The 26,723-nt window shown below is 39.6% G+C and overlaps 1 protein-coding gene across 4 annotated transcripts in view; it reads right to left on the reverse strand.

Moving 5' to 3' along the window:
* The window catches only part of Dync1i1 (dynein cytoplasmic 1 intermediate chain 1), a 295,555-nt gene that overhangs the window by 204,437 nt on the left and 64,395 nt on the right, over positions 1–26,723 (reverse strand). For all 4 annotated transcript variants that reach the window (XM_047561955.1, XM_047561952.1, XM_047561956.1 and 1 more), the window contains one exon: positions 14,599–14,714. In XM_047561955.1, coding sequence (XP_047417911.1) covers positions 14,599–14,714 — 116 coding nt within the window. The remainder of the gene's footprint in view (positions 1–14,598; positions 14,715–26,723) is intronic.

Below are 26,723 nucleotides of genomic sequence, written 5' to 3' on the forward strand. Positions count from 1 at the left end.
GCTTTGTTGGTATCTGGGGCTGGTATTGAACTTTGGTCCTTAGGCCTGCTAGGCAAGCAGTCTACTACTGAGATACTCCCCCAATCCATTGAGATCAGTCTTTAAGATTTGTTGTGATCCCAGGAGGGCTCACTCCTCTTAGCTGTCTCTTTTCCTAGTTCTTTCTGGTAGTTTAGCTGACCTATGTTTTAGCTTGTATGTCTAACACATCTACCAGTATCCTCTTATCTGCTTTACACCATAACCTTGATTGTTTTGAGAATGTCCTTAGGCTTGAACATTCCTACATTCTACAGCAATTTAAGTCAGCTCCTTTAGGAAAGATTTTGTGCTCTCTGTCTTATGGCCTGAACACCTCTCTCTCCCTCTCCCTCCATCTTTCTCTCTCTCTTTCTCTCTTCCTCCCACTCTCAGCAAAATCTTTCAGTCAAGGCTCTGGAGCTTGCAGAGGGTGGGTTGTACCTTTCTCTCTGAAGGACACTTTACTTTAAGAGCTGAGTTGTGGCAGAGTGGGAGGCAGCAGTAGCCTCTAGCAACACAGCTCGCCTCTCTCAACATTGTCCTCTGCTTTACACATGAGCCAGGGTGAAAGCAACTGGGCCCCACTATTCTCAGCATGCTGAACCCAAGGTAAAACCTCCATCTCTCAAGTTTTCAAGTCAGGGCAGGGTTGAAGAAGAGCACCCCTCACCTCACAGTTACACTTACCTGGAACTTAGCCTCTGCAACAGGTAGGTAGCTAAGGGTAGAGTAAGAAATGTTGTCATTCTGCCCCTCCCAGAAAGGTACCTTAACCCTTCAACAGGGAACTGGAGGGACAGGCAGCCCACTTGAGTTGGAGTTTCCTTAAAGCTTTATTGGGAAGGGGGAGAAAGAGAATGGGTTGTAGTTAAAACATCACAAACTCTTCCTGTTTTTACCAAATTTTAGTGAGAGTTTCTTAAATGATTTTTTTCTTATCCACTATAAGCTTTTAGGACCATTTTGAGAAATTCTGAATAGGGGTGTGTATATATTTTATAATTTGTACCAGGTTTACTGGGAAACAGATTCATAGAGAATCTCTTGCTGCCATGCTGGAGATGGAACCTTTACAGACTTCTTGAACTAAGCAACATATGAGAATTATTATTCTTCTGGGAACAAAAGGCCTGTTATAGTATTATGTAGTCCTGGCATTCTTGTGTGTGTCACCGATGAAGAGAGATAAGCAGAAACAACTTCTTGCTTAGAAATCAGGAGGAGACCATTACATGACAGGTCTCCTTCACTACAAGGCAGCCTGAGCCTTGCTGGGGGCAGTTGGCATGATAAGACAGAAAGGGAATCTAAGATGGCAGACTACAGGAAGGCTGCTCATCATCCCTAGTAATTAGAGAAATGTAAATTAAAATCACCCTAAGATTTCATCTAACTCCAATTAGAATGGCTATTATCAAGAACACAAGCAATAATAATTGTTGGCATGGATGTGGGGGAAAAGGCACACTTGTACATTGCTGGTTGAGTTGCAAACTGGTGCAGCCACTCTGGAAAGCAGCATGGAGATTCCTCAGAAAACTTGGAATGGACCCACCATTTGATCCAGCTATCCCACTCCTCGGTTTATACCCAAAGGACTTAAAATCAGCATACTACAGTGATGCAGCCACATCGATGTTCATAGCAGCTCAATTCACAATAGCTACATTATGGAATCAACCTAGATACCCTTCAGTTGATGAAAGGATAAAGAAACTGTAGTCTCTATACACAATGTAATATTACTCAGTCATAAAGAAGAATAAAATTATGGCATTTGCTGGTAAATGGATGAAGTTGGAAAATATTATGCTAAGTGAAATAGGCCAAGCCCAAAAAACCATAGGCCAAATGTTTTCTGTGACAAGTACATGACAATATATAATGGGGGCAGGTACTGGGGGAAAAAGAAGAATGAAGGAACTTTGGAGGGTGTAGAGGAAAAAGGGGTAGGAGGGCGTGGGGATGGAAAAACAGAAGAATGAAACAGATAGTAAAAAAAAAAAAGACAGAAAGGACAACTGGTAAGTGCTTCCCTCAGATATTCTGAGGCATGGATACTGAATCAAGAGTCAGTCTGCCAAGGGGTTGGCCGTGGTGGATAAAAATTGGGGCGGAATGTAGACTTCTAGACAAGGGGTTGGATGGAGGATGGGGCATGGATTTGGGGTCTGGAGACAATGAACACTGAGAGGACAACAATTCATCAAGAGGAAGATGGCCAATGTTCCCCAGGAGCACTGCCAAAAGAGATCACAAGCTCGTCAGTTGCAGGCTTTAGCCAGTCAGTACCCAGGGGGATAAAGAGCATCATGTCAGCAAGCAGCAGATATAGCTAGCAAGCTACCAAGGACTGGTACAAAGCCAGAGGTCCTCTCATCCTCCTGCCTCCACCAAGGCCCTGGGATCACAAGCACCTCACCTCTCTCCCAGCTACACTTGGCCATGATCTAAGGAAAGATGAGAGTGAGACTTTATGAAAGTTTGAGCATTTCCACCCAAGATTAATGGAACATACTAACAGAGACTGTTAAAAATAAAAGAGTAGACTAAGGTTGTTTATTTCATACATTTCCCCCTGACAACCAGTAGTATTGTAGACAGCTGCAGACAAAATAAAGGAGCTGAAATCTCTCTGCACTTCTGATTTATAAGGTGAGTAAATTCCGCAGCAACACTACAAGTCCAATAATATATATGAATGTGCCAGGCACATAATAAATATTATTTTTTCTTTGCATCCCTCTTTTCTTCCTACACCAAAGAAAGCATTTTTCCAATATACATTTTTTAACCACTCAGCATCCAAACACCCTTTTCAGAGGGCAGCATACCAAAATAGATTAAAACAGAGTCATAGTTGCACCAGACATTGTGGAAGCTATATGGAGGGTGGGGAAGTTATTTCTCTGCCCTGCCCATTGCCACTGATGCAGGATCTGGTAACTTAGGCCTAGTTAATGGTCTTCTAGCTCCTTAAGTCTCCAGGAGCCCTGTTAAGTGGGAGTTGGAGGTTTTTAAGGCAGCAGCGACTATAGAGTTCAAGTTCTGAGCTTGAAGTTGAGTGTCCAGTGACAGGAAGTCTGGGTGGTTCAGATCTTCTAACCAGGCAGGGAAAGCAGGTGACCATGCTGTTAGCTGGTGTCTCAGTCTGCTCAGGTTGCCATGACAGAATCCCATAGACTAGTTGGCTTAAAGAACAGAAATTTGTTCACAATTCTGGAGGCTGGGAAGTCCAAGATCAAGGTGATGGCCAACTCAGATTTTGTTGAGGGCTAATGTCCTGGCCAAGCTGCTTTCTCTCCGTGTCCTCACATGGCTTTCCTTGGTGTGTGTATATGAAGGGAAAAAGAGAGATCTCCTTTTCCGTTACTTTTTTAAGGCCAACAGTCCTAGCAAGACCTCACCCTTATGACTTCCTTTAACCTTACTTACATCCTAAAGGCTTTGTCTCCAAATACAGTTGCTTAGGAATAGGGGCTTCAATATATGAATTTTGAGGGGACAGAATTCAGTCCACAGTACCTGCCTAACTTCCTTTCTGTTTCCAGCCTAATTCTCTGATTTTTTCATTAATTCTCTCAAGTATCTTCTACCACCACCCTCTCTTAAATTCATTTTCTTTTCAGGTTAACTAGAGTTAGTTTCTATTGTTGCAATCATGAACCCCAATTGTATAGAACTAGCATCAGAAGACAGTCACTTGTGGAACTGGTGTTGGTTATCGGTTCTAATTGATGTTAAAGAATACGAAATTCAGTTAGAGTTCAAGAATGGGAACCCATCAGCAATAACAAATAGTTAAACACTTTTTATGTGGAGATCTTTATTGAAATATCCATTTCAAAGGAAGATTTTAGGGCATTAAGTTGTCACTGCTATGGAATAATGAGAATGGTATAAAGAATTTAAAGACACTAGGGTAGGGTAACCACTACTATTGGGTCTGGACAGCTTGAAGAAGTAGATGAGAAGCTCAAACCTCTGTATTTTATTTAGCTCAAGGCCTAGACCCAAGAGGCATTCTCCAATTTTGAGGAACATTTATAGAAAATGTTTCCCAAAAACAAACACAAAGTTTGAATTCTGTGGATTACTGAACAAAGTTTGTTGAATTGCCAGTGACACCAGGTATCTTACACAAAAGCAACAGCAATAATCAGGAAATAATGGGAAGTTGGATGTAGGTAAAAATATGTAGGTCTTGGATCGAGTATCCTCGAACCACATTCTGTACTGAATTTTGATGGAAAGTCAAAGAAGACCTATCTTTCTCTTTGCATATTCATCATCCTTGTGTTAGTTTAAAAAAAAAAAAACAGTGATCAAAATATCTGACAAAAATTAAAGGAGGAAATATTTATTTTGGGCTATGGATTCAGAGGTTTCAGTCCACGGTTGGCTGGCTCCATTGCCCTGGGCCTGAGATGAGGCAGAACATTATAGTGGAAGAGTGCGTCAGAGGAAAGCTGTCAGCTTATGGCAACCAGGAAGCTCAGAGGACAGAACTAGGGACAAGTTACAGTCCCCAAGGGCATGTAGTCCCCAGTGACCTACTACCTGCAAACATGTCCCACCTGCCTACAGTTTCCACCACCTCCTACTTGTCCGAGCAGCCGCCAATGGACTAGTCCACTGATGAAGTCAGAGCACTCATGATCCACACTTTCCAAAAGCTCCACCTCTGTACATGGCTGTAATGGGTAGCAAGTTTTCAACACATGAGCTTTTGGGGTCCACTTCAGATCAAAATCTTAATATTCTTGCACCAGAATTAAGCCAGCTCTGTGGCTCTATCCTTACATTTTGACCTTCTCACACTGAACATGAGGCGTCATGTCTATAGGACCCAGAGAGTAAATTGTAGCTGGTACCTTCAAAGCCTAATGAAGGCATGTGCAGGTCAGAGAATACAGAAAAATTCTTTGAAAATATAGGAAGTAACCATACTCCAGGGAAGTCTCCATGGGTCTAGTGGTCTGGTAAACTCTTAAGTATGTGGTAAATAATTTGTTTCTCTAATATGAAAAGTCAAAATGCTTGGTGGGCTATTTGGGATTTTATAAGTAACAAATTCAACATTTGCACATACTTATTCCTTCCATTCACTGGGTAATTCAAAAAAATTTCTATTTTAAAGTGGCCATACCACTTAGATATGATGGTCCAGCTGATCCAATGGTACTTCAATTGTTGTGGCAAATCAAACTCTTCCTAAAAGGAGAATCACAGGAGAGGTCCTCAGATTTTAGAACAAAAGTTTAAACTTTTCACTGTATGATCACTCTCCCTTTAAAAGATATGTCTTGGTTTGCCTGAGTAGAGAATGGGCCTTGACCAAGAGATACCTGGAGATTCTGAAAAACAAACTACATTATGAATCACAGTGACATCTGACCCGCCTGGCCATTAAATCAGGTGAAGGCACTGTTTCCTCTACAACTGGCCAAGCACTCTCTACTGGGTGTCAATGAGCAAGTCATGAGCCAGCTGCTTAGACCCCCAGGGTTCTTACTGGTCACCCCTCCCTCAGCCTAAAGAGAAATGACCTGTGATTACTGTCTGAAGAGAAGACATCTGGGCCTGGACTGTGGGAAGGTCTAAGTGGCATGTTGGCTCAAGCCAGAAGTAGAACTTCATGTAAGAGTAGGTGTGAAGTTCAGTGCAAAGGAAAGCCACTGTGATTCCACTAGAGGAAAAAAGAGCTTTGAGTAGCATATCTCAAAGCCCACTTTGCTTGGAAGAACAGATTGTATGAGAAAAAGTTCTGTAATTATCCATGGACAGTGACTGATGCATTCACTGGCAAGTCCAGGTTATAGTTAACACAGGTGGCAAAAGGTTTAGGGAAAAAAGTATATAGAAGGACCCTTAAAAATGTATCTTGAGTGACATGGTATTTCTTTTTTTTTTTCTTTGTTCTAATTAGTTATACATGCCAGTAGAATGCATTTTGACATATCATACATAAATGGAGTACAAGTTCTCATTCTTCTGATAGTACATGATGTATAATCACACTGGTCATGTAATCATATATGTACGTAGGGTAATAGTGTCATATTCTTTCTACAATTCTTCCTAATACCTATACCCCTCCCCATTCACCCTCTGTCTAATCCAAAGTACCTCTATTTTTCCCTAGTCACACGCTGCCTCACTTATCGTGAATTAGCATCCATATACCAGAGAAAACATTTGGCCTTTGGTTTTTTGAGATTGGATTATTTCACTTAGCATGATATTCTCCAGCTCCATCCATTTACCTGCAAATGCCATAATTTCATTCTTCTTTAAGGCTGAGTAATATTCCATTGTGTATATATTTCACAGTTTCTTTATCCATTCATTTGTTGAAGGGCACCTAGTTTGGTTCCATAGTTTGGCTATTGTGGCTGCATCACTGTAGTATGCTGATTTTAAGTCCTTTGGGTATATGCCAAGCAGTGGGATAACTGGGTCAAATGGTGGTTCCATGTTTTCTGAGAAATCTCCATACTGCTTTCCATAGTGCTTGAACTAGTTTGCAGTTCCACCAGCAATGTATGAGTGTACTTTTCCCCCCACATCCTCACCAATATTTACTGTTGTTTGTATTCTTGATAATTGCCATTCTGACTAGAGTGAGATGAAATCTTAGAGTAGTTTTGATTTGCATTTCTCTAATTGCTAGAGGTGTTGAACATTACTAAAGCAAGAAATTAAAGAAGACCTTAGAAGATGGAAAGATCTCCTACACTCTTAGATAGGCAGCATTAACATTGTCAAAATGGCCATACTACAAAAAACGTTAGACAGATTTAATGCAATTCCTATGAAAGTCCCTATGATATTCTTCATAGAAATAAAAAAATCAATCATGAAATTAATTAGGAAAAATAAGAGACCCAAAATAGTCAAAGCAATCCCTAGCAAGAAAAGTGAAGCAGGAGGCATTACAATACCAGACCTTAAACTATACTACAGAACCACAGTAACAAAAATGGCATGGTATTGGTACCAAAACAGACACATAGACCAATGGTACAGAATAGAAGACACAGAGACAAACCCATGTAAATACATTTATCTCATTCTAGATAAAGGTGCCAAAAAATAGCCTCTTCAACAAATGATGCTGGGAAAACTGGAAATCCATATGTAACAAAATGAAATTAAACTATCTCTCACCCTACACAAAACTCAACTCAAAGTGGATCAAAGACTTAGGCACTAGAATAGAGACCCTCCCCCTAATAGAAGAAAAAGTAGGCCCAAATCTTCACCATCTTGGCTTAGGAACTGACTTCCTTAACAAGACTCATAAATTACAAGAAGTTAAATCAAGAATCAATAAATAGGAGGGAATCAAATTAAAAAGCTTCTCCTCAGCAAAGGAAACAATCAACAATGTGAAGAGAGAGCCTATAGAATGGCAGAAAATCTTTACCACATGCACCTCCAAGAGAGCATCAAACTCCAGGATATATAAAGAACTCAAAAAACTCAACACCAAAAAAACAAATAACCCAGTTAATAAATGGGCTAAGGAACTGAACAGATGCTTCACAGAAAAAGAAATACAATTGATCAACAAATATATGAAAAAAAAATGTTCCACATGGTATTTCTATATCATCAAAAGTTATGCATTAAAAGAGGCTCTAGTGATTAGGTGGCAGAGTTGACCTGTTCTATAAAGTCCTTCAACCTCTGGTGTCCAGCTGCACAAGTGCTTGCTGAGTGTCTACAGTAGCAATAACATAGGCTGCACAAGGACTCAGTCTCCTTGTCTATGGTTTCCCTGGCTAGTGCCCAGCTGGAGATCAACCAAAATGCTCAACATTAGACCATGTCTTGAAAGAAGAGTCAGCCAGTTCATCACTTTGATCCTTTTCTGTCTTTGCTAGAATAGCTGTTTATTCTGGATTTTCCTCTCCTGCTTGTTATGCCTTTCCTAGGTTTAATTAACAGTCACGGATTTTCTGAAAAATTTATCTTTTGCCATGGCTTTGGTTATCTCGCTAACTTCTCTTGGTTTCTGCCTATCTTATGGGCCTGGTTTTATCGATCTTCATGTTGATTCTGTGAGTTAAGGAATATCATTCTGTTCAAACTCTTTCTTACTTAAATTGACTAGTTTCTAACATTTGAAACCATGAATTCTGAAGCACTTCCTCCTACCTCCTATACCATGACCTCTCAATTTCTGCAAAGCCCCCTACTTCTGAACTTCATGAATATAATAATAATAGTAATAAAACCCTAAACTCAGTTACTTTAAAAATGTGATATGTTGGTTAATTAACTGGTTAATTCATGGTTAAACAGGAAATTCCCAATCTTCCTAATATTAAATTGTTCATTTTCCAGTTTTCCTAAATACAGTTCCATAATTAAGATATAATCTTCCTTTGAGACAGAATGTCCATAAACCAAGTCTTTCTGTCTGCATTTTGTCTTTTTTTGTATTTCTGATATTTCTGATTTCACTTTTAGTTGTCATTTAGCTTCCTCTTGTTTTCCATTATCAAGGCTATTCTGGATAAATGAGTATATTTTACTGAGGCTTGATTGTACTGCAATGGCACTATCACTAGATGCTTTAAAAACCTTTTAGAATGAAGCTTGTCCATTGCATTATTAAGACCACTGTCTTAGTCAATGATTTGTTTTTATTTTTTTGTTTGTTCTAATTTATGGTACATGACAGTAGAATGCATTTATACATTTTGATAGATCATACATAAATGAAGTAAATTTCTCATTCTTCTGATTGAACATAGATCATGCAGTCATATATGTACATGAGGTAATAATGTCTCTTTCACTCTACTATCATTCCTACCCCCTACTCCTTCCCCTCCCTTCACTCCCCTCTACCTAATATAAAGTAACTCTATTTTTCCCTAGCCCCTCCACCTGCCTCATTATGAATTAGTTTCTGCATATCAGAGAAAAACATTCGGGCTTTGGTTTTTTTGGGTTGGCTTATTTAGCTTAGCTGATATTCTCCAACTCCATCCATTTAGCCAATGATTTTAATCTAAATCAAGCATTAAACTATGAAAGTTCCCTTGACCATAGCTTTAAAAAAATGTGGTTGAGAGAGGGGGAAACAAATTCCTTTTTTATTAAACCAGAAGAATCTGCCTGTTCAATATAAATATCTTTTTTAAAAAGTCTGGAATATCTATGTTCCTTAGATAGCCTGTCTGATATTTGAATTCCAGGAGATTTGCCAAGATGATCTGAAATTAACATTTTTTTAAAAAGCTAATATCCCAGGAGACCCCAATCCCAGACCTTTGTTAACAAGGGCCTGGAGGCTCTATAGTTTTTTTCTGAAAGAGGATTAGTACTTTAAACAAGTGTCAAAGGGTAAATATCAGGCATATTTTAAGAAAACAAAATAAAGCAGGTATCAGTAATGCTCTGGAATATTCTATTATTATCCTGGAACAGAGATAAAAAATAGGGTTAGAGAGTTTATCATCCGACTAGAGATTTTTAATTTGCATCCAGATACTACCACAGCTTGCTACCACACGCTTGCCTGATTTCAGATTTAAGGTTCCAAAGAAATATTTCTCTTCGCATTCTCCAGAAAATGATGTTGGTAATAATTTTTTTAAAATCAAAGATCTATACTTTTGAGGAAAGGAGGTATGAGAAAACTTAGAACTCAAGTGTTAGCGGGTTAGAATTCCAACTCAACCGTGATCTCTCATTGTTTCATATGGGAGACGGGGAGGGAGGGGAGCAGCAGAGGTGGAGATAACTGACAAGAGGTGACACATGGACTCTGACAGTCCTTTTGGACAGCACAAAGATGGGGTGAAAGGGTTGGACATCCCCAATGTCTACACTCAGGACTATGAAGGGAAAACTCAGTGGTCTCCTACATTGGCCTCTGGAGTGACAGGATGAGGCTTGAGCCGCCTAGCTAGGGGACAGCTGTGCTTCATTCAAATCATCTAAAGCCCGCATGGCTATGACTGATCTCACAAAAAGGAGGAGAATCCACGACCCCATCATTCAGCTTTCCTACAAGTCAAGGAGGTCTTCTCACCCAAGCCCTATGTCCAGCCTGGTGAAGTGAAGGGCAAGCTGGCTTTCTGGGTCGCAGCTGCTCAACTTGTGAAATCATGATCCCGAGAGGCCTGAGTTGCCCGATACAGGAGCTGCTAGCCCCAGGCTGGGACTGAGTCCTTAAGACATGGCTAATGTAGCTAAGGAACTGTATTTTTATGTTTATTTAACTGCAATTAGTTATTTAAAATAGATATCTGGTTCATTATCAGAAAGGTTTTTAACATATTATGAAGAACAGCAGTATGTGAATCTACTTTTTAATTGTAAAGTTTTGAGATCCATCTTAGCTCAAGTATTTCTGATGAAATTTTTTTTTGTCTGAATTTGGTTTTACTATTGCACATGTAAAGCACAAACCAGAACATATGGAGTTAAGCAAAATAGATCATTAGTTAACAGTGGCACATTATGTTGCTACTGGACAGTCCTGAGCTAGACTATTCGAATTCCTTTATGGGAACCATCTCTCTGTGTGCAGCTTCTATAGTAAATATACAAGTAAGTATACAGAGGATTGGAAGTCAAGGTAAAATTCTCTATCTGCAAGAGAATACATAATTTTTAAAGTTCAAAGGTGAAGCAAGAACCTTCCTTAGCCACCTCCTTGCACTGCTCTTTCACACACAAAGTACTTTCAGAAGCATCTCTGTACAGTAAAGTCTTGAAAATCTGCTTTGCTCTATTCTGGGTCAACCCAGGCAGGCTAGGGGATTTTCTCATTCAGTTTTCCTAACATGTTCAGGAGTAGTCAGTGCCTACACCAGCTTAAAACAGAGGCCCGGTTGAAACAGAAACAGGACCTCCCCTCACTACAGAATTTCACTCACATGATTTTTCGGTACAAATTTCATCAAATGAGTGCAGCCTTGACGCATGGCTCACGCTCCCTGAAACACAGCATTTCCTTTTCCATCTTCCATCTCTCTGCGGAAGTACAGCTTCTGTAGCTCTATTGCTCATTCTTCATTTCTTGCATGGATATTTAGTAAGCACCTTCTTTCAGAAAGGGACTGTACTGGGCATAAAGGTAAAGAACACACATCCTGCCCTCAAGGATTTCACAGACTAAGGGGTAGACATATAAATAATAATTAAACATAGTGTGATAAGGGGAAAACAGACTAAACCGGAAGCGCAAGGGAAACATCAAGCAGAAGAGGGCTTACCAGAAGAGGAGTGTGTGGAGCGGGCACAGAGCACACTCCTGAAGGAAGACACATGGGAGAGATGGCATTTGAGGCAGGAAACACAGAATGTGCCAATGTACTGAGGCATGAGGCATGAGCCTGTGGGGCACCTTGGGAAATGCAAGCAGTTTGATATTTCTTGGGCACTGGAGGGAAGAACAGGGAGGCAGTGGCTAAAATGTCACAAAGTTCCCATTTGTAAGACACCAGGATAAAGGGAGGCCAGAGAACTCTTCAGCGCCATCAACAGGTTGCAGAAGTTTCCTTCTCCATCGTTTGGCTTGCATCTTCCCAGCAGGACAGGAAACTCTCATACATGGGAACCACACAGAACCTGGTGTTTCTAGAGATGCCTGGCATCATCTTTGTCACTCAATGGCTTTGTGGTGGGGTGCCTATTAGAAGCCAGTCACTTACTCGCTATAAAAAACACGCAGAAGACTGGCTCCGTAACCCCAGGACCTTATGGACAGTTCAGGGAAATATTAATAATAGGCAATGCAGAGGCAATTTGGCAGGGAACCATGCTTCCCCCCTGCCTTTCCTTACTACTTGGAAATAAAAAGCATGTGTTTAAAATGTTTGGGGGGTAGAGATAGCCTGCTCCAAATCAGTGTTCTCTATTCTTAGGCTCCTTTCCCTGCAACTAATGACCTAAGCAGACAAGGAAGGTCTAACCTATTTGAAAGAACACTATTCATTAGAAACTTTATTCCTAAATCTTTCTAGTTTAAATCACTTTTTGGAGTTATTTATCAAAACAGATCATTATATCACAAGTTAATACCACTATGAAGAGTATGTTCATTATGGTGCACATAGAGAAAGGAGGCTTAAACCTGGGCAAATCCAAAGTACCTTCTCCTTCATTTAAAAAACAAAATAAAATGGAAATGTGTAGAAAGCGAGTGCATTTGAACTCCATTAGAGGTAGAACAAAATCAGTGCTCTGAGATCACCAGTTTGAATATCATTAAACTGTTCATAGTTCAGGGACTTAAAAATAATCATCACGCTTTCATATATTATGGGCAGTAAAGGAGGTTTTATGTATACAGCAGCGTCAAATGTTATCCATCCAAGACCCTCATTGTGTCATAAAACTTAGCAGTGGGTGTTTCCTGCCTCTGAAAGGGTGCCGTTGTCATGAAAACACTGCCGTGGCTCAAACCCCAAGCTGAAAGCCAACTCAAATCTGCCACGTGGAAGGACCTTGCTGCCGACTTCCCCCACTGCTCCCTTTCCTCTCGCCAGCTGCCTTCACACAGCAGGTGAAAGGCGGGTGCCAGGCACCTCGACGGCCCAGCGGCTACAGGCAGCCAAAGGTCAAGTCAGCGCCTGTGGTGACAGCACAATCCACTGAACTGAAATCTAAGGGTTTTCCTGTCCAAACCCATCAGGGATGGCTTTAAAGTCAAGAGGTACGGTAGCTAGCTTTGGGTTCAAATCTGTAACGTGGAATTTGAACCATCTAAATGTCTATCACCACAAGAAAGCTCTATGGGTCTTGTTAACAAAACAGAAAGAACTTCTGCCAATAGCTGAGAAATAAATTCCTCCTTTCCTGCTGCTTGGACCACAGCATAATGAGGGCTCCCAAGCTCTCTTTGCAGTAATAAAATGAAATGTACAGGCTTTTCCTTTTGATGTGTTCCAGTTTAAAAGTTTAGAGCTGATGCCTTTTCATCCTTAATTTATCTTCCCTTGTAAATATTTCTGTACCATTTCCAATATCTTAAGTATACACATTTAAAAAAATAATTTACTCTTTCTCCTGTTTCAGTTGTATAACTTTACGTTATGGGTCAAATTTTGGGCTAAATAAACATACCTCCAACTACAGCTCTGCAAATACCTCTGGCAGCAAATTAACTCAAACAAATGTTTTGGTTGGGTGGTGAGGTTGTTTTTTAATGTTCTTCCTGTTCTTGTCTGGAGGCCCAAGGATAGAACTCCCAAAGGTTCTTCTAACTTGGTATTTTCTGCCACATTAATATACTGGTCTCGAGTTTGTTGACCGGTTTGTTTAAAATTTCACCACCAGAGGGTGCTCCTTGTTTGCTTCTAAAATTCTTTTCCCTACAAAGTTTGAACAATGGAGGCCCTACTTCCAAGGAATTGCCCCACAACACCTGTAGTGAGGAAAGCTTTCCACAAGGCCTGTAGGCATTGCTGACCTTCAAGGACTAAGATTTCATTTTGCCTTTGACCTTATGTTTAGAACCAAAATGCAAAACCTTTGCAGTTTGCAGTGAACCGCAGTGATTTACATATCTGCTGTAAATCAAGCAGGAAACGCTAATGTTAATTGTTTTTTTTGTTGTTGTTGTTCTTTGGGTTTTTGTTAACTATTTACTACATCACAATAACAAACCCAGAACTCTAATATCCTCCTTATCACAGCAAACAATAACAGAACACAAGTAAAAAGAGAATTTACTCTGCTCTATGCACAATGTCACTTTCTAACAGTATGACTTTCACCAATTCTATTTTCAGTATGCATATCTCCAACATCTACTTCCACCTAATTTTGCTGGGGTGAATTCTGTATTCTAGGAAGCATTTTGATTTATTGACTTCAACTTCTTTTTATTAGTGAATTTTATGATCCACTGGGATTTGCATGTGAATTTTTTACTTGGTATTTTCAGGTACGCACAAAGGAGGTAGGAAGTTCAATTCCCGTTCACCTATGTGGAGCTTGCCTGAGAAATATTTTTAAGTTACAGTCAGAAACTCATGTGTATTGTTATCTGAATAAGCCAAGCAAAATTAGTGGTCACCAGATTTTCTGTAAAGGACTAAAAAAAAAAGTTTATGTTTTGTGAGTCATAAGATCTTTTTTGTGCCGATTGAACCTGACCATTGTGTTGAGACAGCAGCCACAGATGTAAATAGCTGGAGGTAGCAATATCCCAATAAAACTTGACTTCTAAAAACAGGCAGTAGACTGTGCTTTCTCACCCCTGCAAAGATGAATCTTAATGTACACACTCTTCTTATTACAATATTCACAAAGTATCAGTTATACAGTTCTTTGATTATTTTTCACCCTCCTCACATAATTTTGACATAGTGTGATCTCACTAGTCATCCATTTTAAAGTTCATGGGTCCGTTGGAGGAGTATCACCAAGTTCCCTCTCCAGAGCTTTCAAAATCAGAGAAAAAGGTGCTTTGGGCTTTCTGTTTGCCATTGTGTTTATATCCTATGAAGATTGCTTATGGTAAGGTATGAAAACAATAGGTAGGATGTCACTTCCTGGCAATCATTGCAGAGATAATCAGGAAAGTAAACACAAGGAATAGTTCACCTTCAGACTGATGTGTAGCAAGAGGGGTCTGCGTCTCCTTGGAGTAGGACACTACTTCCCTGGGCAGGAAATCCACCTGGGTGACCTTCGAAACACCCAGCTTATGCAGTCTTCTTCTGTAAGTAACAAAGGGCAAAACTTAGAGAAGGAAGGCTTTCACCTCGGAACAGCTATCAGGAATAAAACAGATCCCTGCGACAAGCAAGCCCCAAACGCCCTTGACTTCTCAGTACAAGAGGCAGGTCATGGCAGATCTATCAGACACTCGGGTTCTTGATCTACCCCGGCCCGAATTGTTGTGGTGATGTCAGATAAGTCTTAAGCTGACCCTCCATGTTGGAAAGATGTTAATTCAGCACTGACATGTGCAGAGGGTCACACAACTTGAACTCGGAAGGACAAAGTTTTAGCTTGGCGTTCCCAAACTAACTGTGACCACAGAGGATATTTATGAAAGAGTATGCAACACTTCAAATGTTTCCAGATGCCTTTATGTCCCTCATGTCACCTGTCCTCATGACCCCTCTGTGCACTGTGAGGGCAGAGCTATCATCTCCATTTTACAGATGAGGAAATTGAGATCCAGTTCAGGGAACATGCCAAGGGCATACTGCTCACAGGCAGTAGAACCAGGATTAAAACACTATCAGTCTCCCAAATATATATGTCATTGACCCAAGTCCTGGTCCAGTGCACTTTACACCAAGACAAACTCCTTCCTAGGGTTCTGTAAGGTGACTTCTGAGACCACAAAAACTTGGAGTGCCTTCTAGGTCACCCAGGAAACAGCCAATCATGGAGGCACCTTGTCTGGTGGGTAAACAGAGGCTCCAGCCTCATCAATGCCCGCTGTGTCTTCTTGTACAAGTTACTAAGCTCTGTGCCTCAGCTTTCTCATCTGTGAATGGAGATCATAGTACTTTTTAATATAACTTTTATGGGCAATGTATAGGTATCCCACATATATTATCCATTCACCACATATACATTATGTATTTAGATGTACATAAGTGATACACATACATACTTAAAACAGTTTCTGGACTACTACCTTTAGTATACAGATTTAGTATTAGAGATATTCTACTCTATTTCTGAAATATTTCTAGGCAGAGACACATGTCTCTGTGAGAGAAAGGTGTAGCAACAATTTAGACAAAATCCCACATTTCCTAACTTTCTAAGATCAACAAAAACATACCCCGGGCATATTACTGTGCTATATTATTCCTAGCAGATGGCATAGACTCATTTCTTTTTCTTTAAGTTACTATTAGTAGTTATGAGAGAGAATGCATACCATAGTTAGGAATATCAATGTTAATTTCCAAGCATTCTAGAGAAACAAAAATTCCTATTTTCTATGAGTTACTAATTCAGTTGAGGTGATATCTAAGATGTGAACGAAGCAGATTCAAACCAACAGACCAGACACTGCCTGAGAACAAGCCCAGCCGGTGGTAAGATGCATAGCCTAGCTGTAGCCTGAGATCCCCCAAACCCGGGCCACAAGGGCCCAAGGTTTGGAACTCTGGACCACAAGAATGCACAGGAGGGCCAGGGTGAATCCCTAGCACTCCTATACAGTCCCCTCACACGGAATTAGGGAGAAACACAGAAAATGTACTAGCAACAAAATTATCAAACCTGGTAAAAGGCTCAAAGTCTCAAGGGAAGAAATTTGAGCTATTCGTTTTCAAGCTTCTTGGGCAAGAGAAGAATATTTTCCTTCCTGAAGTAAAGACTCTTTCTTGATGTACGTGAAGAAGAAAGCATGAATGGACACTTCAGGACTTCTTGAGGCAAAGCCCCTTCTGCCGTTCCACTGCCCAACACCCTTCTGAGGCCCCTGTAGGTCAGTCTTCATCCAAGGTTCAAGAATATACCTCCACTGCTTCAATCTGGGGCCACTATGACACAGAGATAGCACCCTGGACCCTCACCTTCCATGGGCATCTGTGTCAGGCCCAGTCATCTCTAGGATCTGGTTCAGTGACCTATAACTGCAGAAGGGATTTGAGGGCATCTCACTAAGAGGACTATGTTGTTGAGTGACCAGATACAGGCACTGGGCAGTAGGAGGCTGATTTGTGACTTGTGGTCCATCATGGCAAATGAAAACCAACCAGTGAGGGAGTAAAGCACAAGGATCTCATTTAGAAACTGGGTTCCAAACCCGGCTCTGAATGAATAGTAGGTGAAAGCTCCAGACAAGTGACAATCCTCTGAGCCTCATGCTTCTTGCCTGTAAAATGGGTCTTGATTATTGAGTTGTGAGGATTAGACAAGCTAATACTTGCAAAGCATGTAGTTTGGTGGCTGCCATATCACAAGCAGCTCTTGGCTCAAGCAGCTCTATTTTAGTTTATTTTTTGACTAATTATAATAATGCATATATTCATAAAATTAGAACTGGCAGATTTACAAATATTCTAAATTCATGGTTTTTTAATGCAGTAGAGTTGAAGAATGTCCCTGCTGATAAAACATAAGGATCACACTTCTAATTTTTTTTTTTTTATATAGGCACATGTATAAGTTTGGGCTGCTTGAGACAGTCCATTTAGCTTTTGTTTTCACTAAAAATATTACTGTAAAACTTCCAAGTTTGCAAAACTTAGCTTGAATGCCTTAATTCCACTAAAAATATTTTCTTGTTTCAATAATAATTGAATAATTTCAATAATTGTAACATTCTAGCCATTTTCTCACGGATGCTATGTTTGTGAGTTCAAGGTCCCAACTCAACCCAAGTCATTAAATACAAATAAAAGCTGAGTTGATGTCATGTTTCCTTCCAGCACATGGATTGGTTGATACATCGATAAACTTGTAGTTCTCAGGCTTGAGGGTGAGTCTGTCTCAAACAATTTATAACTTTAGAGCAACTCATTTTAATACTTTCAGGCATCCTGGCAGATAACTGTATTTTTCCATATAATGTCCCGATTGATTAAACTGCATTTATATTAAATGATTTTTTTGTGTGTGTGGCTATTTTGCTGTTGTTTTAGGAACAATATGCTCAGCACTTTTCACACATTATCTTATTTTGTCCTTATTAAAATTTCATATCATATTCCAACTTTGCAGAGAAAAAAAACCCCCAAAACCCTGAGGCTCAGTGATGCTAAGAATTGTGCTCAAAATCGCAAGGGTTACACGTGACAGAGCCAGGCCTTAACTCTATTCAACAGTAAGTCCAAGGGCCCTGTGCTTCAAAGGGGTGCTGCACTGACTTTTTTCCCTGCTATTTTTTTCTACCACCTCCTAACCACCCACTCATGCAGGCACCCTTCTTACGATCTAACATAGTAGAGGTCAGCACACGGGTTCTTTTCATAAGCAGAAGAAAGGATTCCTGAGACGTGTCCTGGCAGAGAGGATCAGGGCATAGTGGATCTGTTTCTGAGGTAAGCACACACTCCCGCCATCCCAGAAAGGCTGGCCAGAAGGTGGCGCCCTTTTACAGCATAGCTCTTCCTCCTGCGCTGTCTCCTGCTGAGTCTTCCCTCACTGCTGGTCTTTTCCTACAGGGCCCCAGGGTCTGCCGTCTTAGTTGATCCAGAACACATGTGTTACGATCTTGTGATATAGACCTTCTTCGATTTCCCTAAAATATTTCTACAATTTATCAGCTGACAAAGTTATTAAATAACTATGTCTAACGGTTGAAGTATATACTAGTTATTTTCTTTTAAAGTATGCACATTAAGTATCATGTTTCTTATTTTTTATTCAAGGTTTTACCAGCTCATAATTCTTTTATTTAAAAGTGCAAGTTAAACTTAGCAAAGAAGAGGGGTCTCTGTATCATTAATACTATTATAATTCCCATTCCTTCTGATCAGACCACAAGTTCCATGCTGGCTTCTCAGCTCTGACTCTGGGACATCTTTCCTGCTATTCCACCACCCTCCTGCATAGCCCATATCTGTACACTGTGGTATACTCCCTCACTTTTGCTACACCCCTGACACATGTCATTGTATTCACTTATTTTTTTCATGTCTGTCTTCTTAACTTGGCTGCAAACTTACTGATTTATCCCTTACTACTCTATCTCTGAAGCCTAGGGCTTGATTCAGTGTCAGATACAGAGAAAGTACTAAATAAATGCTTGAGGAAGGAAAGGGGAGAGGGTAGAAGAGAAGGAGAAAAGACAGGAGATATATTATAAAAGTATAAATTGAGACTTAAATGATCTATGTCCTGGCTGTTGTGGCATTTTTATCAAACCATACTACATATTTTTATCTTAGTAATTCATTCCAAAATAACAGACTTTAATGAAATTTTTTAATTACTAGGCTAAATTTATAGTTTTATATAAGAACACACAAAAAATCAATATCACCTAAGAATGACTTAAGCCTCATATATTTGGATTAATTATGATCATGCTTAATAAGTACAGAGAAAACCCACATGGGAGAGGTCCTGGGGCAGGGAATCCCAGAGTGTGATTCCTGATCAGCAGTATCAGCAGTACTTGTGAAGAGGTTAGAATGGAAATTCACGGTCCCCAACCCCAATCTATGGAGCCACAAACTCAGGGGGTGGGGCAGAGTGATCTGTGTTTTAGTAAGCTTGCCCTCTCTCCCCTTCTCGCCAGCCCCAGGAATTCTGATGCCCATAAAGGTTGAACACCATTGGCTTAGAAATATTAGATAGTGGAGAGATAGAGACTTCAATGTTTAATCAGAATCACGTAGGCTTCCCCACCCACTCATCAAATTCCAGAGCACATGGCTTAGTGCCACTACAGGGGGAAGATGTTCCTGGACCACGTTTATGAAGCTCTATGAAGCAGCCCAAGTGAGAGGGCAAGAAGATGAGTGTCGAATAAAGTAGATTGCAGTGTGAAAAATGTGAAGAAATAGCTCAAGTCTATCCTAGATCTAAAGCTAAAACCTCAGGTAAGGAATCCAGGAATACTGGACAACAGAACCCTAGGTCCCTTGTGATCTGACTTGTCCTAAAGTAATATTGTCTTAAATTGACTTTTTGAAAAGACCCTCATCTCCCCCATGGCTGGAGCTGAAGGCTCCCCTGAAAGACCTGGGACCTTTCTCTCTCCTTGACCATGTTAACTCACTGAGTAAGCTGGACATATTGTACCAAAGTTAAAATGCTTCTTCTGAAACAAAAATTGGGTCTTGATGAAGAATAAAAAATGAGGCTATTTGAAGTTTGAGAAGGTATTTGGAACTGCTCATTGTGCAAAGATATCTAGCTTACCACTGGCATAATCCAATCCAGCCAGGTTCTGCCATCTGTCCTTGACTTGAAGAAGAAAACTGCTCTCTTCATGAGTCACTGTCTCCATTCCCTTTTCTGTTTCTGGTTCAATTGAGATTTTGTCTGTCTACCCACAATGGCTTTGCAAGCTGCTTACAAAGTTTCATTACCTGAGGAAGAGGAAGCTTCACACATGACTTAAGCATGGTGTATGGATATCCACCACAGCTGGAGAAAGTTCTTAAGCAGACTTCCAAATACCGAGAAAAGGATTCTCTCCTCTTATTAACAGCATGAACAACATGTCCATCGCCTCTGGAATTCCAATACATATACACCATGTGGCTCTTCTCCCATTTCAAAGGTGAAAGAAATTTGAAGGAAGAGCTTATTGATATTTAAAATATTATTAAGATTCAAATATTCTTTTCAGTACAATGGGCAAAGCACAGAGGTGTTTGCAAAAGTGGGACACCCTAGTTTTGTCCCTACTTTTTGAAATGACCTTTATTCCTTTCAAAGAACTTGAGCTTCTGAAGCCACACATCTGCATCCCAAAATACGAGGAGAGGCATTGTTTCATACGAACATGTGGTGGCCTAGTGAAAACCCTCCAGATTTCAAAGAAACCACTACCTAGTGCCTTTATAAATAAAGGTGAAGATTGTAAGTGGGGAAATATTTTGACATGTCAAGAATTTGGATGGGGAGATAGTTGGCTGTGGAAGATAAACGGAAGCAGAGCTCTTTGGTCAGAGACTTAAGAACAAGCCTGACTTAATTTTCTTTTACTGAAATAAAACTCACCTACTATGACACTCTCCTCTTTAAAGTATATACTTTAAGGCAAATATGGGAGGATCACAAGTAGAAGGCAGCCTGAGCAACTTAGCAAGACCCTGTCTCAAAGTAAGAAATAAAAAGGGCTGAGGATGTGGCTCAGCGGTAAAGTGCCCCTGGGTTCAATCCCCAGTACCACAAAAAGATAAAGTACGCAATTTAGTGGCTTTTAGGACATTCACAAAGTTGTACAACATCATCACTATCTAATTACATAATCCGTTTCCCCCTCGAAAGATACATTGTATCTACTGGCAGTAAATTCCATTTCCCCTTTTCCTAAATTCTGGTAACTAATGATCTATTTTCTGTTTACTATTATATAAACAAGATAATGCAATATATGGTCTTTTGTGTCTCATTTCTTTCACTTAATTTTTTTTTTTTAGTTTCACTGGTGTAGCATGTACCATTTCTGCTTATTGATGAATAATATTCCACTGTATGGACATACATTATTTCTAATCCATTCATCAGTTGGTAGAAATTTGGATTATTTCCATTTTGGATATTATGAAAAATGCTGCTATTATATTTGTGTACAAGATTTTGTGTGGACATATGGCTTCAATTCCCTTGGGTATATGCCTAGAAGTGGAATTACTGGGTCATACAGTAATTCTATTTTTAACTTTTGAGGAATTACTAAACCATTTTCCAAAGTGGCTGCCTCATTTTACATTCCCATTAGCAATGTATGAGGGTTTTAATTTCTTTCCATCTTCTTCAACCCTTACTATTATCTGTCTCTTTAAATCATCACATCCTAGTGAGTATGAGATGGCACCACATTGCAGTTTTCATTTAAATTTCTCTGATGCTTGATGTTCATTTGTCTTTCTTAGGTGCTTATTGGTCATATTCAAATTCTTTGTCCATTTCTAAACTGGATTCTTTTTATTGTTGAGTAAGAAATTTGTAAATATTTTGGATACAGATTCTTATCAGATATGTGGCTTGTAAATATATTCTCGTTCAGAGTTGCATTCCACTTTCTTGATGGGGTCTTTTCAAGTGCAAAATTTTTCAGTTTTTAATATACTCCAATTTATCTTTTTCATTGGGTGCTTACACTTTTAGTGCTTATCTAAAAGGTCATTTCCTATTTCAAGTTCCCTAAGACTTATGCCTGTTTTCTCCTAAGGTTTTATAGTTGCAGCTCTTACATTTAGATCTTTCATCTATTTTGAGTTAATTTTTGTATATTGTGTGAAGTAGGGATCCAACTTCATTCTTGGCATGTGAATATCCAGCTGTCCCAAGTTTAATTTTTCTTTAATGTCCAGTGGCAAACAGTGAAAAGCTGTCCTCATGAAAACTAATCATCACAGATGACATTGGTTCTGAGAAGTAACTAAGTTTCTGGTAGAAGGTTGGATGCAAGGGGAGGGACCTCATCAACTGAGAGCTCGGAATCCCTAAGTGTGTCCCCTAGCACTAACATGGTCATTATCAAATTCTTCCTGATTCATAAAGATACTATCTATACAATTCATTTCTGATACTTAAGGAAACAATGAATTTTATACAGCACACGAGATGTTTATGTATTTAATATTTAAGGAACATGAAGAAAATTACATCAAGACTGCTGTGCTCCACAGGAGTCTCAGGGGAACATGACAGTGCTGGAGAGCTGGCTTTGACAGCTAAGGCATCAGTAAGGGGCTGCCATGAGAACTTGACAGATGCCATCAGCTTCCCCACGGACAGGCTTATCTCTGAGTTATTATGAGTCTTCTGACCCATCATAGATATTCATAGATAAATTTATAAGACAGAACCAACCTGAAACTGTTAGCATTTTTTAAATGTCAGAATTTAAGAACCTATACCAAGACATAGACAAGACAGAATTAAGAAAGTGTCCAAATTTTATGAAAGTGTGAATCACAAAAGTCCCTCAAAAATGACCTTGAATGACAATTTCAGAATTCAATAACTGGAAATTATAGTGCTGACTGGCATATTGGTGAGACCTGATGGCAGAGAAGAATATGGGTAGATAAGGTGGCAGAGCCAGGAGGGTGGATCAGAAACCAGTGAGGGGCACTCAAAAAAGCTAAGAAGGGGCTGGGTTTGTAGCTCAGTGGTAGAGTGCTTGCTTAGCACATGTGAGGCCCTGGGTTTGATCCTCAGCAACACATTAAATAAATAAATAAATAAATAAATAAATAAATAGTGTCCGTCTAAAAAAAAAAAAAAGCCAAGAAGTCAAAAGAGGTCATTGCAATACCAGGAAGTTTCTAAAGCAAGGAAGTCAAACAGACAAAACCAGGAACAGATGCTTTCAAAGACAGGGAATTCTTTGGCTGAATGCCACGGTAGGTAAAGGCCAAGGAATAAACCATGACTGTATTGGGCTCACACTCAATTCAGATTTTCATTCCTGCTTATTCACATATATTTCCCCAGGGCACATTGAAATACTGCCAGAGATTCTGCTAGTATCGCTGTTAAGATTCATTTGGATAATTTCTTCAAAGATGAGCCCTTTAGGATGAGGGGGGAGAGAGTGACATTTTCTTCCTTGCACAGTATATTTTTATGTGGGTAGGATAGTGCCCTGGACAAAGAACTACTTTGGTCAACATCATTTATCAGCAACCACAGAGAGAATGAGGAAATAGAACATAGGCCGCAAAAGGCAAACAAGAATGAAAAGTAGCAAATAAAAACAGTCAGCAGGTGGGGTTGCAAATTAGTGCAGCCACTCTGGAAAGCAGTATGGAGATTCCTCAGAAAGCTTGGAATGGAACCACCATTTGACCCAGCTATCCCACTCCTTGGCCTATACCCAAAGGACTTAAAATCAGCCTACTACAGAGATACAGCCATATCAATGTTCATAGCTGCTCAATTCACAATAGCCAGATTGTGGAACCAAACTAGATGTCCTTCAAATGATGAATGGATAAAGAAACTGTGGTATATATATATATACACAATGGAAAATTACTCAGCCATAAAGAATGATAAAATTACAGCATTTGCAGACAAATGGATGAAATTATAGAATATCATGCTAAGTGAGATAAGCCAAAAAACCAAAGGACGAATGATCTCACTGATAAGCGGATGATAACACATAATGGGGGGTGGGAGGGGTTAGTGTTAGGGTTAGAGTTAGGGTTAGGGAGGGGGGCAAGAATGGAGGAAGGAAGAACTGTATAGAAAGAAAAGAGGGGTGGGAGGGGTGGGGGGGAAGGGAAAAATAACAGAATGAATCAAACAGCATTACCCTATGTAAATTTATGATTACACAAATGGTATGCCTTTACTCCATGTACAAACAGAGAAACAACATGTATCCCATTTTTTTACAATAAAAAAAAAAAGAAGAAGAAAGCAATTCCATTCAAATGGCATCAAAAATAATAAAATATTTAGGAATAAATTAAAAAAAACAGCCAGCAGAAGCAGGTCACATAAGAACCGGAACAAGAGAGTGTAATGGGCAGATGACTGTCTGGGTAAGGGAGGAAGGATTCATTGTGAATAGAGGGCCTGGTGTGGCTCTTGAAGGAGAAGCAGAACTCAGTGAAGTGGGAAGGAATGGGGACAGTGTCCTAGGGAGTTGGCCTTGGATATACAAAATCTGATAACTGAATTCATATTTGCTGCCCCAGAATCCTTCAGAATAGAAGTTTTGAGTTGGGGATCATGGGAAATAAATTTAGAGAGGGGTTTGAAGGCCAGATTATTAGAGGTCTTCAAATACCAACCAGGCTAAAGAATGTGAACTTTATATAGACAATGAGGAGTCATGGAAAGTTACTAAGTAAGAAAGTGACAGCTGCAAAGCTGCGTTTAAAACATATTATTATGGCAAAGACATAAAAAATAACATCTAAATCCCTCTGACAAAGACATTAGGTATGGGAAGTGATTGGACCTTAGAAGCTAAGTGGAGAGAGAAAGGCAATACAGAAAGAATCCACAAGCAGAGGGGGATGGGAGGGTAGATTCAGAAACCAGAGAAAGTAGGCAAAGAATCCGTTCAAAGGGAGCAGCCAGAAAAACAATGACTGAGCTTGTAGTCAGTGGTCTAACTAAGCATGGAAAAGTGGTCCAGAGGGACAGCAAGTCACCGGAAAGAGAAAGGAAAGGCCACATTGTGGAGACTCTTGAAAATATTAAGGGTAGACTTCAGTAGTTAACTTGATATGGAGGGTAAAAGAAAAGGAATGGGTTACAGAAGATTTTAAGGCTTCATGCTTCCTAAGAAGAAAAACAAGTGGTATGGCTGGAGGATTGGGGAATCTGGAGAGATCTGCTTTGGGGTAGAAATAGTAATGGATGAATCTGTGGCAGTGTGTTCCAAATGTAAGGCCAACACTCAGAGGAGAAGACAAAACTAAAGATGGCCCGGCCTTTGGGAGCCTCCTGCTGAGAACCACAGGACAAAGTGCTGCATCCATAGAGAAAGAAGCTAAGGGCACAGATACTCATGTAACATGAAAGAGATTTTAAAAATGACAAAGAGTCAATTTGTTTCCCAAATGTGCTCTAGTGCAATTCGATGTCAAACTGACCTCCCCACGATAGAGTTTTGGAGTTGGGACTGGTACACCACAGGGAGAAAAGGTAAGGTCAGGGCATGGCACCAAGGAAGAAGCTAGCTTTGTGGTTCCCTCGTCACATACATGCTGATTTATCATCTGGGTTCAGAGTGGGTCTTACCTTCCAAATAGTAAGAAGTGGCTTGGCAGCTGGTCTTTTCTAATTACCTCAAGAAAGATGAGTTTCCATTCCTCTATACTCACATGTAAAAATCATTTTAGGAAGTACTTACTTAATTTTCATGATATTTGCTTCAGAGATATTGACTTGGAAGTTAAAGCATTTTTCCTACACAGAAGCAAATGGCAATTCTGGCTCAATCAACAGGCACAGTCAAGAGGTTTGCTTTGAATTTCATAACATAAGTAAATCTTGCAAAATTTCTGGGTTTGAAGGAAGAGTCAAAATAATAATGCTTATAAAGGAACTTGGCAACATCACTGGAGTTTCTGCTAGTAAATGCCCACTTTACAAGGAAATTGAAAGTTCAGAATAATAAGGACAGATGGTACATAGGTGTGTTTTTTTCCAATATTACATACAAATGACAGTATGATATAAAATACTTTTTAGGAGTGACCATTATTTCATTGATATTTTTGAACAAGCTTCCATACAATTTTTAACATAAAGCTATAACATTACAGAATTTTCTTTTTTTTTTTTTTCTATTTGTCCCTGGCTAACTTTCTTTTCTTTTTCTTTTTTTTTTTTTTTTTTATTGTAAACAAATGGCATACTGAGTACCACAGTAAAAACACACCTCCTTACCAACTGGTCTTTATTTTCTGAAACTGAATGAAAATGAAGCATTGTCTTTTAAAAAATCTAATCTAGTTGTTAGTATAGAACAGAAAATATCTCATAATATCTTACTCAAGATTCTTGAGAGCAAATGATAAAAGCTGGCAAATAGGAGCATTTCAAGAAATGTTTGGGGACAAATCAATGATTTTGTAAGATGTGAGCAAAGAGCTTCCCCCCTCTCTCATCATGGAATTTTGACTGGATCTGTTAAAACCAAATTATTACAGACTTTCATGAGTCAGAATCCACTGATATATTTATAGATTCTGAAATACATTTAGTATCACATCTTGATAGACATACACACATTACAAGATGCTGATCCATATTTCCATTTTTGTGAAAAACATGACTGAATGTTATGGAAGAGGCAGAGGTTGCTCAAGAGCGCAACCCGTATCGCACAACTCTCCAGAAAATTCTTTCAAGGCATTGTTATGTGGGAAATCTTGAAAGTGAATTCAAACTAGAGATCTAAACAAGACAAATAAGAATATTTGATAGGGGTAATGATGTGTTCGGTGCTAGAGCATTTGCCCAGTTTGTGTGAGGCCCTGAGTTCAATCCCCAGCACCACCATCACAACAACAAAAAACAAAAGAAAATTTGACAAAACTTAATAATCCCCCAAAAAAAATCTTTGTCAAAGACTCTTGAGGTTATTACAGTTCTGT

Source organism: Sciurus carolinensis, chromosome 8 (genome assembly GCF_902686445.1).
Source record: "Sciurus carolinensis chromosome 8, mSciCar1.2, whole genome shotgun sequence".
Lineage (NCBI taxonomy): Eukaryota > Metazoa > Chordata > Mammalia > Rodentia > Sciuridae > Sciurus > Sciurus carolinensis.